At 51.0% G+C, this 20,708-nt stretch overlaps 1 protein-coding gene across 1 annotated transcript in view; it reads right to left on the reverse strand.

Annotated features, from left to right (window-relative positions):
* Positions 1 to 1,494: 1,494 nt before the first annotated feature.
* Positions 1,495 to 20,708, reverse strand: part of BLTP2 (bridge-like lipid transfer protein family member 2) — a 43,361-nt gene continuing 24,147 nt past the window's right edge. Inside the window, exons 18-39 of the mRNA XM_081843708.1 lie at positions 19,863 to 20,065; positions 19,628 to 19,746; positions 18,454 to 18,674; positions 16,548 to 16,738; positions 15,261 to 15,360; positions 14,949 to 15,151; positions 14,296 to 14,590; positions 13,027 to 13,184; positions 11,578 to 11,784; positions 10,589 to 10,688; positions 9,817 to 9,999; positions 8,919 to 9,040; positions 7,797 to 7,952; positions 7,476 to 7,597; positions 6,741 to 6,921; positions 6,227 to 6,313; positions 5,875 to 5,985; positions 4,956 to 5,091; positions 4,098 to 4,222; positions 3,344 to 3,445; positions 2,847 to 2,981; positions 1,495 to 2,029 (exon numbers count right to left, since the gene is read on the reverse strand). Coding sequence (XP_081699834.1) covers positions 1,844 to 2,029; positions 2,847 to 2,981; positions 3,344 to 3,445; positions 4,098 to 4,222; positions 4,956 to 5,091; positions 5,875 to 5,985; positions 6,227 to 6,313; positions 6,741 to 6,921; positions 7,476 to 7,597; positions 7,797 to 7,952; positions 8,919 to 9,040; positions 9,817 to 9,999; positions 10,589 to 10,688; positions 11,578 to 11,784; positions 13,027 to 13,184; positions 14,296 to 14,590; positions 14,949 to 15,151; positions 15,261 to 15,360; positions 16,548 to 16,738; positions 18,454 to 18,674; positions 19,628 to 19,746; positions 19,863 to 20,065 — 3,443 coding nt within the window. The 3' untranslated portion in view covers positions 1,495 to 1,843. The remainder of the gene's footprint in view (positions 2,030 to 2,846; positions 2,982 to 3,343; positions 3,446 to 4,097; positions 4,223 to 4,955; positions 5,092 to 5,874; positions 5,986 to 6,226; positions 6,314 to 6,740; positions 6,922 to 7,475; positions 7,598 to 7,796; positions 7,953 to 8,918; positions 9,041 to 9,816; positions 10,000 to 10,588; positions 10,689 to 11,577; positions 11,785 to 13,026; positions 13,185 to 14,295; positions 14,591 to 14,948; positions 15,152 to 15,260; positions 15,361 to 16,547; positions 16,739 to 18,453; positions 18,675 to 19,627; positions 19,747 to 19,862; positions 20,066 to 20,708) is intronic.

A 20,708-nucleotide genomic window follows, 5' to 3' on the forward strand; every position in this document is an offset into this window, starting at 1 on the left:
TGACACTCATCCACACCTTCCTGCAAGGAAACCACAGACGAGACACAGGTGTCTATTCGGACTCTTGTGGGTGCAAATCGTATCAGGGTGCTCAGCTTCCCCAAAGGAAAAAAAGTACTCCTGAAATTTACCTACTATGTGCCCACTCAACTCTTTTCATTGGCAAAATTGGCTACAGGGGTCACATAATACCTATTCTGCGTTTGTAAGAACCTGGTCTTGTGGCATGGCAGCACCTTGACTTTGGAACTCCCTGCCTCTTGACATGAGGCAGCCACCTTCACTGTACTTTTTTTTGGCACCTGCTAAAAACACTTTTATTTTCTTTTGTGCACCATTTTGAGGTTTTGTGTGTGTTTTTAACATTCCAGTGGTGTATAATCTTAATGAAATAATGTACCACAGCAAGTCAGAACCGTAGAGTTGGAGGGAACCCACAGGGCCATCTAGTCCAACCCCCCGCATTGCAAAGGGTGCTTCCATGGCTGTGGGTGGGTGATTCTTAAGATCAAGCTTTGCTCAGCAGAGAGGAACTTGCACGCATTTGGCTCTGAGTGCTGCCTGCCTGCCTGCCTCTGCTTTTAACATTCTGTGTTCCGATGATCCTTCGATGGATGCTTGTCTTCCCCAAAATGCTGCTGTGAGCAGGAGTGAAAGATTTTAAGAGGAGCTTTCCATATGAGTGCAACCCACTGGGCCTGAACCCAAAATAATTCCTCATCTTAGTTTCTGCCAGGCCTTTCTACTGAGTCCCCTGGAAGTCGCCCAAGGTCACCTGCTTTGTTGGACTCATTCCACACCCTCCTCAAGTGTTTCTGCCTGCCTGGAATTTGTCCTTAAACTCCGGTAATGACTCCTGCCTGCCTGGGATGGAGGACAGATACTGTGTTTGTTTGTGTGCAAAGACTAGCCTGCTGTCTAAAGGTAAAACTTGCATTTGTTGCCTCACCGTCTCTGGCCTATGACCCCGCCCACCACTAGGTTGCTGCCAGTCTGGCCCCAGAAAAGATTATGGCCCTTAGGTTCGATAATAGGTTCCCCAGGACTAAGTTCAACTCCGATTAAGTTCAGCTCAGGTCCGCTGGATTTAACAGGCCAAAGTGAGCCATTGCTGTGAATTTCAATAGGTCTCCTCTCTGTAAGAGTTAAAACTGCATCCCATTCAAGCTGTGAGAGGGGGCGGATAGAGGCCAGTTTTGAAAAGAGTCCCTGTGGCAAATGCCAGTGATATTTTAAGGGCCCCAGAGAGTAGCAGTGTAGAGCCCGCCTGGTCTGGGATAAATGGTTTTGGTGAAAGCCCAAATTCGAGCCCTGCCAGCCGGAACAATTTGAGAGTAGAGTTGGAAGGGACCCTAAGGTTCATCTAGTCCAACCCCCTGCAACGCTCAGACGCAGCAGGGCCCTGCAAAAGGAAGGTGGCGCAGTGCAGCTGAGGAAGGGCCCCGATTCCCCTGCTGGCTGCCCAGAGAGAGTAAAGACAGACACACACCCAGCTCCAAATGATAAACTCTCTTATTTAAACTCTGTTCCCCTCCCGTTTCCCAACAAACAATGCATAGAGCAGCAGGCGGACAGCAGGGCGCGCCCCTCCCCCACCCAGCAACCACGCCAAGGCCAGCGCAGACAGCCCTGGTCATCGTCCCGTGGCGCCGGGCCCCCAGCTCCCGCGGGGTGACACTCCGGCCACAAGGCATCCGGCGGGGCTGGGTCCCTGGCTGTGGCTGGACTCTCTGGGCGCCTGCACATCCCATGTGGCGCAGGAAGTTTGGTCCCTGGTGGCGGAGACGTCCTCCCTGCCAGCTCCTCTCTTCTCCCCGGCCAGCGGGGCAGCGGAGCAGAGGCCTCACTTGCGCCTGCTGAAAATGGACTTCTTCCCAGGGACCTTTTCTCCGACGCTCAGGCCAATGAGGAGCCGGGCCTTCTCGTCCTCCTCCTGCTGCTGAACGTGGCCCTCCAGCTTGCCCTCCTGCTTGCCCCGGGAATCGTTGCCGCCCGTGGCCGGCTTGAGCCGGAGCTTCTCCTTGATGACCTGCAAAAAAGGGCACGAGAGGGAAAGGGGGCGCTTGTCTGCTCTGCTCCTTAAAAGAGGGTGTGGGGTGAACTTTCGGGTCTGTCCCCCATGCTGCTGCCGGCTGGCCAAGTTTGATTCCCGGTTACTGCACTGGGTTGGAATAAATGACCCTTGGGGTCCCTCCCCGCCCTACAATCCCGGGATCCTTTAGCTGCGCATCCTGCATTGCAGGAGGTCAGGTTACGTGACTCTTGGGGTTCCTTCCAACTCTACAATCCGATGATTCTAGGCGGGTGGGACAGTGCGCCTGCCAATCGCCTGGCATAATGGTGTCAGGGGGTGTGGCAGGTGGGTTGTCCAGCCCACCTGCTGACGCTTTGAGACTGCTGATAAAATATAGCTGAAGGGCTCTTCTGATGCTTTTATGGAGCCTCCACCTCCAGAGACAGTCTACCTGGATTCCTAGGTTCTATAGGGTGTTTGGCCACTGTGAGGACATGATGCTGGACTAGATCAGCCTGATCCAGAAACCAGGCTGTTCTTATGCTCTTATAAACCCTAAGAGAGCTACTGCTTACAGTGTAGGCAATACTGGTGGCTAGAGGGACTCAGCAGATGGCCGAGTCCTCCGTTCCTAGAAGGCCACCGAAGGCTACTAGCTGCGACGGCTGTATGCCACCCTCAGAGGACCCTGTTGTAAGGCTCCTTCCTAAGCCCTGGCAATCTTTCGAGCAGAGGCCTGGCAGGCAGAGGGTGAACCAGAAACTCCCCCCCTTGCAGTCTTTGGCCCATCCCATGCCCCTTCCCCACATACCCCACCAGTACCCACTCTTACCTGGGCCACCAAGGCCTTGCGGCTGTCCCGCTTCACCGCCATGGCAAAGTCCAGCCACGTCCAGGTGTTGTTGTGGTATTCCAGGCAGGGCAGCACCAGGTTGAGTTCGCCCCAGTCCACACTGTTCTTCTCCCCCTGGGGAAGAGGGTGGAGAAGAAGCAGGTCAGGCCATGTCCCAGGGGGATAGGGACACCCTTCTCCTCCTCCCCGCCATGCTCCCCGCATCCTAGCCCCAGGAAACGGGAGCGCCCACATATCTGAATGTGCTGGATGGGGTTAAGGCGGCAGCAGACGCAAGCCGGATCCAAGAGGTTGTGTGGGCATCGCCCAGGATGCCACAGCATCCCATCTGGGGACAGAGAGAAGGGAGTTCTTCACACATGGCTAACTTATGGAGCTCTCTGCCACATGATGTGATAGTGACCACGACGGTAAGGAAAAGCCATGCTGCATTCATGGTCCACCCCCAAACCCCAAACCCAGGACGACTGGCTGACCTTGTAGCTTACGCAGAGCGGCACTTGTGGGATCTTGATGTAGATGAACGAGTTATTCATTGCTGCTCTTTCCTTCATCTTGTCAATGTCGTCTACTGGGTACTAGAACCACAGAATCATGGAACTGAAGGGTTGGAATCACAGATAAAGACTCCCCGGGCAGGCGGCCACCCAACCTCTGCTTAAAAATCGCCAAGGAAAGAGAGTCCACCACCTTTATTTTTTAATTTGTTAAACTTGTATACTGCCCTTCATCCATAGATCTCATAAAAATAAGAGAATAAAGCATAAATAAAGCATACATAATAAAACCAAGAAAAAACCACACAAAACAATACCTTCCCCACAACACGTTTAAAAGGGTATTGGATGTAATCAGCCAAATTGGCCTGGCTGAAGAGGAACATTTTCGCCTGGCGCCTAAAGGTGTGTAATGAAGGTGCAAAGTGAGCCTCCCTGGGGAGAGCAGTCTACCTTCCAAAGGAGTCCATTCTGCTATAGGGAGGGAGGAAGGAGCCTGTGTTGGGAGAAAGCATCAAGGGGCCCCATCCTGCCAGCCAGGTGGGCGGCATATGCATATACGTAACATAACATAATGACCCTCCTCCACACCCAGCTCAATGATTATTATTATTTTTAATAATAAAATTCACTGTGCATGGCTGTCAGGTTGCAACCAGCACACTGGGGCAACACCAACGCCCCCTGCCCCATGTGCTCTCACACCCCACACCCCACAAGAGGGCCAAGTTACCTCTGGCGTTTTGCGGAAGGAGCGCCTGACCCCTGACGTCCGGTTGAGGCCCTGAGCCATGCCCTTCCCCGTCCCCAGGGAATCTTCGGAGACCATGAGCTGTCGGGGCTTCACCACTGGCATGCCTGCACAGGGCAGAAAGAGGTGCAGGGGTGGGTTCTGCTCCCAGCAGCTCCCTGCTCCTCACAGCACACTCACACAGAAAGCCCTGTCCCTCCCCAGTGAAGGGAATCGCTCAGGGGTGCGGCAGGCAGCCTCCTCTGTGGGGACAGGAGCTGGCCACAAATTTATTTCTGCCTGGCACAGTGTTTGGGCAAGTGCCAGGTCATGGCAAAAGCGCACTGATGGGGTGAAACCAGATGGGTAACAGCAGCAAGAATATTATTGGCCCAAAAATGGAAGCAAGAAGAGTTACCGACGATTGAAGAATGGAGGATGAAGTTAATGGACTATGCAGAATTAGATAAACTAACAGGAAGGATTCGAAACCAGTGAGACCAGAAATTCACGGAAGACTGGAGTAAATTTACGGACTATTTGAAAAGTATTTGTGAAGAACAGACGACGTTTGTAGTGTTGCAAGAAGTTTTGTGAGGAGTATTATTAGAAGTATTGTAAAAATGGACAAGGGGGAGGATGATTTGTTAAGAGATGTAAAGGCAATATAAAGTTAAGAAATGCATAAGAAGTGGTTAAAACGGTGGATCATCAGAAGGGCTGATGGAAGTCTAAAAAGATTGTATAAGTGATAAGTTTTGTGGTACATTTTATAATTTATATGTTAAAATTAATAAAAAATATTATATATATTAAAAAAGCGCACTGATGGGAGGCCAGCGGAGGCCAGGAGGAGCTCACCTGTTGTCACCAGCTTGGACTTGTCCTCTTCGTCACCCACCTCTTCCTCCTCCACGTTGCGTCCCGGGAAGAAGAAGCCCATCATGCGGTGGAAAAATTGGTGCGTCAGCTGGATGGTGAGGGGCACCACGTTCACCTGGCCGGGGCGGAAGGGGCGGTCAGGATCCCTGACATGTGGAGCCTTGCCACCCTCTCCCTCCCACCCCATTCTCCCTCACATGATTCCATAGACTGCCTGGACACAGAGGAATGGTGGGGGGAACCAGCAGGGGAAGAAGGCCAGGAGATCTGGGTTGGGACAACAACGAGTGGTCAGAGGGAGAAGAGGGGGCAGACTGGGAAGAGGAGGTGTGAGAAGCTGAAGAGGTGACAGGGTTTGGTGAGCAGGAAGAGGCTGGAGCAGAGAGCAGTGCAGAATCAGAGGCTGGAGAGGAAGGGGGCCAGGAGACAGGAGGCAGGCAGGGGAGGAAGCCCTCTTGCTGCAACCAGCTCCCTTCCCCTCTGGTCTCCCAGAACCAGAAGAGGGATGAAAAGGGAGAAGCAAAGAGAGACAAGACAGCAGAGCCTTAGGCTGCTGGGGAAAGAACTGGGAAAGCAGACGTAAAGATCGGTGGAAGGCAGGGACCTTCAGTCCTTGGGGCAAGACCTATAGGGAAGTGATACTTGGAGATTTTAAAGCAGAGGTTGAATGACCATCTGTCCTGGATACTTTAGCTGAAATTCCTGCATGGCAGGGGGTTGGACTGGATGACTCTCAGGGTCCCTTCCAACTCTGCAATTCTATGATCACTAGACCTGCACTGGTTTCTTTGACTAAAGAGTTAACTTCAATGACACTGCTGAAGTTAACCGACTCCAGCTCCTGCCACATGCATCCCATCACCTCTCTCCCTCCCATGCGCGCACACTGCCGTCTCACCTCGAAATGCTCTTTGATAGAGATGCCACCCACTGGCGGCCGGACTTTGCTGAAAATCCGCAGGGCCAGCTGGCGGCCGGACTGGCAGGTGCTCTGAGGGCGGAGGACCACCTGCAGGCAGGAGCAGACAGGGCAAGGTGGCCATGGTCACAAATGTTACACCCCACCCACTCAAAGGTAGAGGCTCCATCATAGGGCTTGGCAGGCTCAGGAGCAGTGGGGAAAACACTCTGCGTATGCCCAGAGCATTCATTGGCAGAGCCCACACAATGGCCCCAAGCCTCTCCACCTTCCAGGCTGGGCAGTGGGGAGTCCAAGGGGCAGGGAGGGGAGTGCTGGCTCTGCCACTGACCTTGTAGACGGCGTTGGGGAGGAGGTTGTTCATGGTGACCCATCCCAGCTCCAGGAGGTGTTCGGCCGTGTCGTCCGACTTATTCACCTGAGAGAGGGAGAGAGAGAGAGAGAGAGAGAGAGGAGGCAGCACGGTGAACCCTGACCATGGCAGCATCTGCTGTGACCCCCACTCTCCTCCTTGGATTTTTACATTGCAGGGCGTTGGATAGATAACAATAATAACAATAATTCATTATTTATACCCCGCCCATCTGGCTGGGTTTCCCCAGCCACTCTGGGCGGCTTCCAACAGAATATTAAAATACAATAGTCTATTAAACATTAAAAGTGTCCCTAAACAGGGCTGCCTTCCAATGAAGCTGCCATCCGACGAAGCAGTGTGGCTTTCAGGGCAGAAGTTAAACAGACACTACAAGCTCAGTTTAATTCATTAATAAAATATTTCTCATTCTCCTGGTCTCATAGCTGCAAAGATGACCCCTGGGGGTCCCCTCCCCACTCTTCCACCCCACCTTGCTGTACAGGAAGCGCTGCAGCTCCAGCTCAGCAATGCCCAGCTGCCCGTCCTCCTCGGTCAGGCGCCAACGGGCCTGGGCGAAGTAGAACTCTGTCCGGCGGGCCACCCCCACGTCCTCCAGCTGCTTCCGCAGCTCCATCTTGTTGGCCCGCTGCAGCTGGAAGTCCTTGAAGCACCTGGAGGGAGGGGGGCAAGGTGAGGAGATGGGGGGAGGAATAGGGGCACAGGGAGAGACTTGGGGGCAAGGAGGGCCCACAGCCTGCTGCCAGGGACATTGTGAGAGGTGGAACCGCAGCTGTGCAAGTAGCGCCTCCATTTTCCCTTTCTTTAACTATGTTAATGACCAAAATCAAGACCTCCTTATGCCAAGTGCTCAGTCTTCTCAGTGGAGAGGTTGCGTTAAGTTATGTTTGAACGTTGAATGTGTAGGATTATGTCTGAAGTCCATGGAAAGAACAGACACCATTCGATGAACTGCTAGGTAAGTGTTTAATGGTTCTGCCATTGGTATTTGTTTAAAAATTTTATTTTCTGTACTGCCCTGAGATCCAGGGGTATAGGGCGATATACAAATTTAATAAATGAAGAAATAAATAAAATAAAAGCCAATAAGTATTTGTTTTTTTCCTAAAAACAACAACAATATGGGGCTCCCAGGTTTCGAGGCAGTCTACCTGCTCAGGATAACCGCTGCGACTGGGCGCCTCCAGAGGGAGCTTGCCCCTCCTACCTGATGAGGATATTTAGCTCTTCGCTTTCCTGCTGCAGTTCAGCTTTCTCCCGGCTCAGCTGCTCCTGCAGCTTCTGGTTGTGGTCCAGGAGAGACTCGTTCCGGCCGTCATCCTGCAGCGACTGGAGGAAGGAAGAAAGCAAGCAAGCCGTCACGGTGCGCATGGGGACGTGGGATCTTGGGGCTCCCGCCGACCTGCTGCCCCCACTGCCTGCCCATCCCGCCTTGGAGAGGCACGCCGGCCTGGCATATGGGAGGGTTGAGGGGAGCGAGAGTCAGGTCGGCCTGGCATATGGGAGGGTTGAGGGGAGCGAGAGTCACCTTCATGACCGAGTACATCTGCTTCTCCAGGTGGCGGATCTGGGCCACGTGCTGGCGGACAGCCTCCTGCAAATGCAGGATGCTGCTGCGCTGCTCCTCGGGGTTGCTGGAGATCTCCAGCTGGAAGCGGACGCGCTGCTTTTTCTCGCTGTGCTCCTGCGAAAATTGAAACGTGGAGGGGGGAGGTCTCGAGTCATAACCTCAAGACCTGGGCAGGGACAACATGGAAAGTACAGGGGTCTCGATCCAGCGGGGTGGGTGAATGATGAGAAGGACCCTGCTTTGCCTGAGACCCTGGAAAACTATGGTTTCTTGTCCTTGGCATAAAAAACTACAGCTTGCTGAACCCAAAAGCTTAGCTTAGGTTAGCTGTGGTTTGTTCAGCTACCCCACCTGAGATGCAAAACAAGCCAGGGTTTTATTGGGGGGGGGGAATAACAAACTATGGTTTGCTTGGCTGTGGGGTGGCTTGCAGGGTAATCGGACAAAGCATGGTTAGAATAAACTGTGGTTCAGTGGTAAGTGCAAACTATGGGCATCGAATGGAGATGGATGCTGGACGATTCAGGACAGATAAAAGGAAAGACTTGTTCACGCAGTGCATGAACTTTGGAACTCTCTGCCACAGGAGGCAGTGATGGCTAGCAGATTGGAAGGCCTTAAAAGAGTAGACAAATTCCTGGAAGAGGAAGCAGCTATCAGTGGCTACTAGCTGCCATGGCTATCCTCTGCCTCCACTGTCAGAGGCAGGTGCGCTTCTGAATACATTTGCTGGAAACCCCAGGATGGGAAATGGCTCTTGTGCTCGAATCCTGCTTGTGAGTTTCCCTTGGGGGCATCTGATCAGCCTCTGTGAGAGGAGGAGGCTGGATTTTTGGAACCTCCCGCTCCAGAGGAAGTCTACCTATATTCCTAGGGGTATCTGGGCTCTGGGAGGACAGGAGGCTGGCCTAGATGGGGCCCCCATGGCCTGATCCAGCAGCCTTTTCTTACATTTTTACAGAAAAACCACAGTTTAGCACTCTGCAGAAACACAGGCAATGTAACCATTGCATACCCCAGCCTGCTAAGATTTCTGATGCTAACAACAACAAAAAGCTAGTCCCCAATATGTCATCCCACCTTGCGCTTGGGCTCCACGTGGAGCAGGAGGTTGTTGACAATGTCGAGGATCATGGCGTACTGTGCCGGGTTGGTAGAAATCTCCAGGTCGTGGTGGATGAGAGTGAAGGTGTCCGCGGCCCCTGGAAGGTGGGTGGGAGGCAAAAGAGGGCAGAAAGATGCCCCCAAAGTCCTTCATTCAGAACCATGAGGACTGGAGCCTTGCTTTGTTTAATAATAATAATAATAATAATAATAATAATAATAATAATAATAATAAAAATTATTTATACCCCGCCCATCTGGCTGGGCTTCCCCAGCCACTCTGGGCGGCTTCCAACAAAATATTAAAATACCGCAAGACATCAAACATTAAAAGCTTCCCTAAACAGGGCTGCCTTCAGATGTCTTATAAAAGTCTGGTGGTTGTTCTTCTCTTTGACATCTGGTGGGAGGGTGTTCCACAGGGCAGGTGCCACTACCGAAAAGGCCCTCTGCCTGGTTCCCTGTAACTTGACTTCTCGCAGTGAGGGAACCGCCAGAAGGCCCTCGGAGCTGGACCTCAGTGTCTGGGCTGAATGATGGGGGTGGAGATGCTCCTTCAGGTATACTGGACTGAGGCCGTTTAGGGCTTTCAAGGTCAGCACCAACACTTTGAATTGTGCTCGGAAACGTACTGTTTTAAAGCTCAGGGATGCAAAGGCAGAAGGTCCCTGGTGGGATCTCTAGGGAGGGCTGGGGAAAGTCCCTCCTGGCTGAAAGGCTGGAGAGCCTTGGCTGCCAGTCAGTGCTGGCAATACTGAGCAGAGTGGAGCAACGGCTCGGCTCAGGATAAGGCAGCTTCCTCTGCCCCCTGGCACACCCACTACCTGCCACCACCTGCCAGTCCCTCTGCTTCTCCTGGCTCCTCCCCACACACCTTCCTGCTTCTTGAGGAGATCCTCCTTCTCAGGGTGGGCCGGCGGCTCGGGCGGCTTGATCTCGGTGGCCAGCTCAGGGTTGATGTCGTGGCTGTAGCTGATGTAGTACATGCGGCAGCTGCACCGTGAGATGATGCGCTGGACCTGCTGGGTGGGCTGCACCTCGTGCGGCTGGTTCCAGTCTGGTTGGGGGGTGGGGTGGGCGGAGGCAAAGAGTCACAGGTCAGATATGGTACAAAAAGTGAATAAGGAGTGGGCTATCTTTAAGGAATACATCAAAATTTAGGTGGAAAAAGTAGAATTTCCGACAGATATTGAGTGAATCCAGAAAATGATTAGAGTGAAAGGAGAGTAAAGTTAAGATAGAAGAAGAGATTAAAGAAATAATGAAATGTGTTTAAGGTAGTTGGAAAAATAAAGTAGCGTAACAATAACAGCTGGAAGTCAAGTCACTTGGTGGGTGTCTGTGTGGGGTAGTTGTGTAGGTATGTTTATATGTACAGTATAGATAGGTATTATATAGAGTAATGTAAGTATGCTTTATGTTATAAAAATAAGGTAGTGTGCTATCTACGTGTATTGTGTAATTGGATAAATGTATACGTATGGGGGGGGGGACCCAAAGAGTCGCAGGTCAGATTCCCAGGCGGCTGAGAGAACATCACCCCCCACCCGCCTGCCCTTCCCAAACCCCTGCCACCCTCCCCGCCGAAGGAGGTGGGCACTCAGCTCTCTGGCCTGGCCTGCCTCCTCTTCTCTTGGCGCACTGACCTGTGGTGGTGCTGACCATGCCGCCCACCGCCTGCCCGCTCTCCATCAGCTCCTGCACGGAGTCCAGGCTTCGCTGGCGGTGCTCCTCGATGTTCTTGACCTGGGGGTGAGGGAGGCAGGGAGCAGGGGTGAGGGAGAGGGAGGAAGGGCAGCCTCCGGGGAGAAAGCAGTGTCGTCCAGAATTCACCAGGTGCCAGGCACATTTTGCCCCTGGCTATCGGCCACCTGAGACCACTTGTTTTGGCAAGGTGTGTGTTGTGGGGAACAGCACTGCAGGAGTGCAAATATCCAGAGTGTGGGAGTCAGGTGGGATTACTATGAGGAATGATAAAATATGCACCAAGCCGTTGTGTCCATGATGAAAGCATTGCATTGACTGGGTTTGATTCATTGACAGTAATTTCTGATCAAATCCCACAAGCCTCTGCATCCCTGGCCATTTTCTCTACTGTTCATTTTCTACGCCTGACAGGCACGTATAAGCATTCTATACACAGGCCAGTTGCTTCCTCAGGCATCCTCAGTACATAAAGATAGTAGGTTACTTGGATGTAGTTTAGTCTTTAGATAGATCTTAAGGGCCAGGAAGAGAGTTCACAAGGAGATGGTAAATCCTGCCTCTCCTGTTTACTTCTGTTTATGACCTCCGGAGTTTCCTAAAAGCATTCCTCCAGTCCTGTTTTATTTACTCTCAGATATGTATGCATGCTCAGAGTAGTCTTTGTAGTTAAAAGAATTTATTCTGATCTAACGTTGTCCCCACATGGGGTTTTTTGAAATGCTCAGAGGAAATATGATTGGTTCTTACGAACACTGTGTAAAAAGTTCTTTTGTGAATAAAACGACCTGGGCCGAGGGGTGGAGAGGGGGGAGGATTCTTATTATTATCATTGGCACCCCTCCCAGAGTTTTGCTGGTCAAGCCTCGTGTGTATTCTATTAATCAGAGTCCAATCCTTCCTTGCTTTGGGAACGCTACCCAGCACCCACCTCTAGCCAGAGCTGCACGTCTTCGTGCTCGGAGGGGCTGCTCTCGGTGGTGGCAAAGTACTGCATCCCGTCCAGCAGGCAGGTCCAGGAGGTCTTCTGCTTGAGGGTGTCCCCGTACCAGGCTGGGTGGTGCTGGCACTGGAGCAGCTGAGCTTTGGCGGCCGAGACAATCACACAGCCCTCCGTCTCTGCCCCGCGGAGGACCATCTGGGGTGGGGTGGGGGAGAGCAGGAGTTGGCAACAGGCAATGTTTCACTCCAAAGAGACAGGGTGGTGCAGTGGTTAGAATGCCGGGCTAGGGACCAGGGTTCAAATCCCCACTCAGCCGTGAAGCTCTCACCTTGGGCCAGCGACAACCTCTCAGCTTAACTTCACAGGGGTCGTTGTGGGGATTAAATGAGGAACAGGACCTGGGAGAGACTAGGGTTCAAATCCCTGCTTGGTCCATGACACTCACTGGGTGACCTTGGTGGGCTACTCATGGTCATTCTCAACCCAGCCTACCTGGCAGGGTCGTTGTGGGGATAAAATGGGGAGTGAAGAACCAGGGAGGCCACCTTGAGCTCCTTGGAGGAAAAGGTGACATATGAATGTAACGCCCTCCCATCAGATGTCAAAGGAAAAAACAACTATCTGATGTTTAGAAAACACCTAAAGTTTTTTAATGACTGGTGTTTTAATGTATTTTTAATCTTCGATGGAAGCCACCCAGAGTAGCTGAGGAGACGCAGCCGGATATAAGTAATAAATAATTATTATTATTGTTATTGTTATGATGAATAAATAAAGTCACTAAAAGACTGGAGTGACATCAAATATACAATCCAAGGATGCCGTCTCAGCCACCAGCAGTTGAAGGTGGCAGATGCGCCTTCACTGGAGCTTTTTAAAACAGAGGCCATCTATGAGGGATTCTGTAACTATGATCCCTGCATTGCAGGAGGTTGGACTAGATGACCCTTCCGACTCTATGAATAGTACATAAAACCATACAGCAAAATCCATATAAGAGAAGTTTAAAACAGACACCATTTTACTATTGTGGAATGGTCCATTCTTAATTGCCTGCATGGGCTGGGCCGAATAGGAAAGTTTTCAGCAGGCATTTAAAAGTAGGAACAGAAAGCACCTGCTGAACCTCCAGTGGCAGGGAGTTCCACAGGGCTGTGCCATTGACACTAAGGACTAGTCACCTTGCTGTTGTCAAATGAGCCCCACTGACCTGGGGAATGGCCTACGATGTTCCTGCAAGTGAATCTCCTTTGATAAGATGCAGGCTAATCCCCTCAAAACAGTCAGCCCCCCCCCCCGCCAAAAGCTGCCCAACCAAGCAAAGAATCCTTGCAACCCCGGTTGATCACTCCGCTGGGTGAGAGGTGGCAGCAGCCCCCGTTCCCCACCCAGCAAGGAGGAAGGGGGGCTGCGGCAGGTGGCGGCGGCAGCAAATACCTGGCAGTTGACCAGCTCGATAAGGCAGTTTCGGTTGAAGATGTCGTCCGTCTGGCAGGCAGCAATCCCACACAGCTGCTCGCTCACCCCGGAATCTTCCTCTGTGAACACCACAAAGCGGTCCGTCTCCTCGATCAGCTTCTTGAGCATGTAGGCTCCTGGGGGGAATCACAGATTTCAAGAGTTGGGGGAACCCCAAGGGCCAACTAGCGCACCCCTGAGAAAGACGAAAGGCTGGGGTGAAAGGTGCGTGTAGGAAGAGCTCTACGGTCTGGGTGTGAGAGGGAAAGTACACAGAGCTGGACCGGGAAAGTTTGTCCACAGTAGTTCATGCGCTGGGGACTTCAGGGCTGGACTACCGCAGTGCGCTCTGTGTGGGGCTTCCCTTGCATGTGATTCAGAAGCTGCAGTTGGTGCAGGATGCTGCAGCCCGATTGCTGACAGGAGCAAGGCCTTGTCAGCATTGAACTCCTGTGCTCAGATATACGCACTGGTTGCCAATTTGTTACCGCGCAAATTTCAAGATGTTATCAGTATATAAAGCCCTTAATAACTTGGGACCAATTTGCCTACAATATCACCTGACCCCACATGCACCCGCTTGACAACTTTGATCGGCAGAACTTGCCCTGTTACAAGTGCCACGTTATATCAGTTCCGCATTTGTAAGAAAACAGTATTTTAGTCTGGCAGCGCCTACACTTGGGAACTCCCTGCCTATTGATATCAGGCAGGAACCTTTGCTGCACTCTTTTCAGCTAAAGACGTTCTTGTTTAGACAAGCCAGTCTAGATGTTCAGAAAGTGGATGCGAGTTTCAATCCATTTTCAGCCTATTGTTGTGTTAACTTTTAGAAAGCCTCAAATTATTGCTAATTCTTCTCAGGGATTATTTTATTGCTTTATCTTTCTCGCCGAATGTTCAGAGATTTCTTTAGAATGGAGTGGTGTATAATTTTTATGTAACAAGCAAAATAAAAAAATGAGGAAGCTGAAAAAAGTGACGTTCTTTCCCACTTCCTCTCTCTGCTCTATGGTGTGCATCAAGGCTCCGGTCCATTCTTTGAGTTCCGACTCAGATATTTACATGCATCTTCCCCTCTTTTTCTGTCGGGGGGAATGGGACACTGATCCAGCAATGATTGGTGACCGGGGTGTGTGTGCCTATGACACTTGCTCCATAATTCAAAACCCCCACATGCGAAAGGAGAGGCTCTTGACTTCCCCGCCCCCCGCCACTTTACAGCCAACCCCTTTCCCCCTCCCTCACCTCCAGAGGGGCTGCGCTCCGTCCGGGTGCTGCTGGGTGGGGCGATGACTCTCAGCGGAGGCTGGTAGCTGGGGGCAGGCCCCCTCTTGGGCTTCTTGGCCGGCAGCTGGGGGTCGATCCTGAGCCCCTTCAGGGCCTCGGTGGAGAGGTTGCGCTTGAGGACCGCCGCTTTCTTGTAGCCGTCATAGAGGCCAAAGGCGATGTCCCGGTTTGTTGTGGTCCAGGAAGCCCGCAAGTCCACCAGGTGCAGCTGGTGCGTGTGGAAGACGTCGTCCGCGTCGCGAAGAGGCAGCTCCTGGCGGGGAAGGGAGGCTGTCAGGCACCACATGAGCCCCAGGGGAGGAGGCTGCGCAAGGGAATGATGGTGCCAGGAGCAGCGCATAACGACTGCTTGTCACACAGGTAGGGCTGGGAATGCACACACACAAACAGACACACAAAAGCCCGGAGAGCTTCTAACAGTCAGTGTGGCTAATGTGGAGCTACTTAGTTTGTCTTTCAAGGGAAGAGCCGAATCTCTGGGACAGAGCACCTGCTGGGCTTGCAGAATGCTTGCACCTCCAGTTGGGGGCTGAGGGAAAAACCCCTGCCTGAAACCTGGGGGAAGGCATGCTCCCTGATGAAGGAAGGGGGGCTCCTGCGCTGCTGCCCACCTCCTCGGCGGTGCGGACGCTGTGGCGCTGGTAGGCGAGAGAGGAGAGGCTGAGGAGGTGGGTCTTCTTGACCAGGGAGTCCAGGCGGTGGTCGGCATTCTCGTCGCAGGTGGAGGCCATCAGGTGCACTGTGACAAGGCTCAGGTCGCTCATCATCTGCGTGATGCTCCACTCGGAGATGAGGCGCCGCATCACCGTCCCGGCTGCAGGGTGAGAACGGCGGTGTGAGGGAGAGAGAGGGAAAGGAGAAGCCTCCCCCACCTGCCAACGTCAGATCCCCTCCCAGTTCCCACCCCCCTTGTGCCCACTCACCCTGGGGGATGAGCCTCTGGGTGCCTCGCGTGAAAATGTGCCCCTGCCCACACTCCAGCTGGATGCCACGCTGCTGAGCGAAGGAAGCCCAGTAATGCACCTGGGGGGAAGCAGGAGAAACAGGGTTTGCTTTCGTCTCGGCCTTTGGTGAAATTCGTTCAAACAAGAAGCACAGGATGGGGGGGGGGGCAGAGGTTTTTCACTCTCCCTCTTCCACAGTGCAGCACATTACTCTCCCCAGAGCCCGCTCGTCTAGCACTGCCACCACTCTTTCCAGAAATCATGCAAATTGAGTAATGCGAAGACCCGGTCATCCATTGAGCGACAGCAGCCAGGCTGCAACTGGCCCAACAATGGAGATCTCCTTCCCACATCATTCCCAAACTCAGGTCTCCAGCTATTTTTGGACTACAGTCCCCATCATTCCTGACCAATGGTCCTGCCAGTTAAGGACGATGGGAGTTGCAGTCCAAAAACAGCTGGAGACCTCCTGGGGTTTCCAACAATGGATTTTCAGAAGCATTGCTGTATTCTGTAAAACAAGAAAATCAATAATAATAATAATAATAATAATAATAATAATAATAATAATAGAAGCATTGCTGTGTCCAACTGCGGGAGCCGAGCCACTGTGGCTAGGAGCCATTGACAGCCCATGCATTTGTCTAATCCTGTTTATTAATTATTTTTGGCCAAATCATTTTTATTGGTTTTTCCTAATTTTTACCAAATCAGCCACAACAAATTTTGCAAAAACTGGTTTCCTGCACTCTGTTCTTGCTGTGCCTAAAGTTTCTTCTTGTTGCTGTAGTATTTTGCTAGTTACTTCTAATTCACATTTCATTCCTTACAATTAACTTTATATTACAATAGTTTGTTGTTGTTTTAAAACTCGATGCCCTTAACCATCAGCTATCCACTTGCCAATTTTTGCATGTACAATATTTTAACGCTCACAATATCTACAAGTTAGGTTAGTCAAATAATTATCAGTCCACAATAAATGATAATTATTATCATTTCTAAAAGTTATTTTAATTTATTGTCTAGTCCTGTTTAAAAGCCATCCAAATTGGTGGTCACAGATGCCTCTTATGTGCTGTGTGAATAAATTCTTACCTTTTCCTGCAACATGCAGCTTCCTTGGGTGTCCCCAAGTCCTAGTGTTATAAATCTGAGGGTTGCCCCTTACACCCCTCCCCACTCGAGCAGATGGGCTTCCCAAGTGCAAATCCGAAGCCAGATGAGACCCCACCCTGACTTCCGGGAGCCTGGCCTGCATCTCACCTGGAGCTTTGGGAAGAGGGCTGTGAAGGAGAGCTGCCGGTAGTGCTGGCCCAGCTTCTTCCTGATGGGCTTCAGGTTCCCGAAAAGTTTCCCCCGGCAGATGGGGCGCGTGACGCTGGTCCACGTGGCCCAGAAGTTCTGCATCCAGCGCAGGGTGCTGCTGTAGAGCAGGATCCGGGGCTGGGAGGGCTCTGCGGAGGGTGGGGTGGAACAGAACAGTTGTCAAGATCAGATCATCATCGCCATCAAGACAACAAGTCCCAGGGCAGGGACTTATAACCACTTTATTTTATTTTTAAAATAATTTTTATTAATAATTCCAATATAACAAATTATCATAACATATCATCTTCCTTACCCCCCCCCATTTCCCCCCTCCCCCAAAAAGAACCCTCCCTCCCTCCCTCCCCAAGAATTCCCTCGGTTCCTCTCTCTGACTTTTCAGCACATGTTGTTCTCTGCATATTGTAAAATTGTAAAGATCCTTAAATTGTCTATTATATTAACAGTCAATAAATTTGTGTATGTTTATTCAAAGCCTGCCAAGAAGTCCAATTCATTTTGTTGTTTTTTAAAATAGTTTGTAAAAAGCTCCCATTCTTCTTTAAAGTCACAGTTGTCTTTGTCTCGCAGTTTGTATGTCAGTTTCTCCAGTTCTGCATAATCCATCAATTTCTCTTGCCACTGTTCTTTCGTCAGGGTTTCCTCATTCTTCCATCCTTGTGCTATTAAGACTCTTGCTGCTGTTGTCGCGTACATAAAAAAATTATTGATTTTCCTTGGCAGGTCAGGATTTATAACCCCTTTAAATGGGATACAGTGGTGCCCCGCAAGACGAATGCCTCACAAGACGAAAAACTCGCTAGACGAAAGGGTTTTCCGTTTTTCAAGGTGCTTTGCAAGACGAATTTCCCTATGGGCTTGCTTCACAAGACGAAAATGTCTTGTGGGTTTGCTTCCTTTTTCTTAAAGCCGTTAATACCCGGGGAATCCGCGCTCCGCAAGACGAAAAAATCGCAAGACGAAGCAACTCGCGGAACGAATTAATTTCGTCTTGTGAGGCACCACTGTACTTGATTTTTAATTGCACTTTATTATTAATAATATTTATTTATTTATTTATACATACATACATACATACATACATAACCTTGCCCATCTGGGTGGGTTGCCCCAGCCACTCTGAAATAATGGGATCATCTAGTTGGAAGGGACCCCAGGAGTCATCTAGTCCAACCCCCTGCTGCAATGCAGGAATCTCAACCAAAGCATCCCTTAAACTCTGCTTAAAAACCTCCAGGGAAGGAGAGTCCATCACTTCCCGAGGGAGACCGTTCCACTGTCAAACAGTTCTTGCACTCAGAAAGCTCTTCCTGATACTTAGTTGGAAATCATTTTTTAAATAATATTTTTATTGGTTTTACACAGTTTTATACATTTTAACTAGAACCATTTCAAACATTTAAGCGAAAGGTTCTTTTGAACCTCCGGACCTCCTGCCCTCTCTCCCTGGGTTCCATATTTAAAATTAGATCTTCTGCATCTTTTACCATTATCCATCTGTTATATATCCATAGTTACCATAGATAAGTCCACATTACAAGTGTCATTACATCCCTGCCAATGATTTTAACTGTTTACAATGGTCTTTTAAATGAATTAAAAATTTACTCCAGTCTTTTAAAAATACTTGATCTTCCTGCTATTTAGTTGGAAATTAAAATATTTCCTCCTGGGGAATCACTCAGCCTGGCTCCTGTATCCTAACCTACCCTATAAAAAAAAGTGGGGGAAACACACGACCCTATCTTCTGTCATGGATGCTTTAGCTGAGATTCCAGCATTGCAGGGGGTTGGACTAGATGAGCCTAGGGGTTCCTTGCGACCTCTACGATTCCCCACTCACCCCCGCTGGGCCGCGTCAGGTCCATGCAGATGCAGAGGTTGAGGTTCTCGGAGCGGAAGGCGCGGTAGGAGTCATAGTCCTGGCCCACGGGCACCTCGGGAAGGAACTCTGGGGAGCGCAGCACCACGCCATGGTGGTCGTGGGGGTTCCCGTGGCACAGCCACGTCAGGTCCAGCGTCATGCACAGCTGCGGCAGGTGCAGGAAGCAGCAGTCGTCATACCTGCCCCAGAGGAGGAAGGAGGAGGGTCAAACAGGTATTACACCCCACGGCAGGAGGGGAGCACCCTGATCCTGCCCAGCAACTAAGGGGAATCTCGGCCTGATATTAATATAATTAATAAAGGCATAATATTGTACTTTGATGTTGTAACCTAGGAGTCAGAGGCAGGTGATTCATAAATAATAGCAGTGCTTTTTCCTGGGGGGGGACGGACACAGGGGTACGCATACCTCTAAACATTTTGTGAATCTTTATACTTTTGTCTATTTGCTGTACAGTGGTACCTCGGGTTAAGAACTTAATTCGTTCCGGAGGTCCGCTCTTAACCTGAAACTGTTCTTAACCTGAAGCACCACTTTAGCTAATGGGGCCTCCTGCTGCCGCCACACCGCTGGAGCATGATTTCTGTTCTCATCCTGAAGCAAAGTTCTTAACCCGAGGTAATATTTCTGGGTTAGCAGAGTCTGTAACCTGAAGCGTATGTAACCCGAGGTACCACTGTATTTATTTTTCACGATTTGAACTATAAAATGGTGTACCCCTAAACATTTTTTTAAGAAAAAAAGCACTGAATAATAGTAATAATAAGGCAACTTATATGCTAATTTTTCTTTAGGCAAGGACAACACTTATCCTGGTTTTTTCTTTCTTTCAGTGGCTTGTTAGACTCACTTACTTAGCCCACATAAAACCCTCTGTATTCTGCGTGCCTGGTTCATGCTTTCATTTCTCATCTTTCCATTTCCATCTGCTGTTATTACTGCTCTCTCTGGCTCCCTTCCCACGCTACATTCCTAGGATTCTCTGGTTATTGAAGAAACGCCAACAGAGGCAAGCTTCACTACCAAACGCCTGGGCAAACGTAATAGCACCCTCCCCTAAAGAACCACCTCTCTATCTCACACGCTCTGGCCCTTGAAGCCCTGCTTCCCCCTGCCAATATGGCCACTTACTTGGAGGCTGTCCGGACGTTGACGTCCAGGTCCCCTTTGAAGACGAACTGCCCCGGGCGCCAGTGGAAGGAGAGGTGGCTCCACTCCCAGTGCATATTCTCCGTGGTGTTGTAGGGGTCCTGCGGCAGAAGGCGAGGTTGGAGCAGAGACCAGGCTGCCCCCCTTGTTGGTGGCCGCCCAAGCCCACGACCCGCCGTGCTCCCTCCATGCCCCGCCCCGCCCCGTCGGGCCTCACCTCCGTGGCCACCTGGTGCAGGTTGGCCTGCTCAATGTCCATGTGCCAGTCGCCGTGGAGAAGCAGGCGGCTCTTGTCCCACCAGGGCAGGGGGGCGCTGGGGTCCTCGGAGGGCTTGGTCAGCAGGTCAATGGCCTGCCCAATCAGCGTCCAGGCCGGGTCCCAGCACGGGCCCCACACGATGGTGTACTGGAAGACCTCGGCTGCGAAGGACAGGGGGCTCAGGCGCGGAAAAGCACATTCCTCCGTTCAGAACCATGAAGACCAGAAACTTGTGTCGTTTTTACCGGGTGAGCTGTAGCTCACGGGCAGAGCCACCGCTTTGCCTGCAGAAGGTCTCTGGCTCCATGCGCTGCAGCATGTCCAGGTAGGGTTAAGGCCCCCCTGCCTGAACCCCTGGAGAGATGCTGCCAGCCAGTGTAGGCTCAATGGGCTTGGGATAAAGCAGCTTCCTGTTTAAGTCAGCTGTTTATTCCACCCCATGAAGACTGGAACCTTACTTAGCTTTCAAGGGAAGTGATCAAAGCTCAATGGGAGAGCCCCTGCTTTGCAAGCAGAAGGTCTCTGGTAAGAAACAATAACAGCAACAACTTTTGTTTTATATATAGCTGCTGTAAACCTGCTGATTTTTTAAATGAACAATGGCATATAAATATTTTAATAAACACAATGCTGTAAAACACTATTATTCTGAACTCTAGTTTCAGCCCCCAGAGGCATCACCTCTGGCGTGGCCGGGAAAGATTTCCTGCCTGAAGTCCTGAGGAGTTGCTGCCAGTCCGTGCTGGCAGTACTGAGTTAAATAGACTTAGAATAAGGCAGCTTCCAGCATTCCCTTATCATTGC

The sequence above is a fragment of the Podarcis erhardii genome (assembly GCF_964252035.2).
Source record: "Podarcis erhardii genome assembly, chromosome: 16".
Lineage (NCBI taxonomy): Eukaryota > Metazoa > Chordata > Lepidosauria > Squamata > Lacertidae > Podarcis > Podarcis erhardii.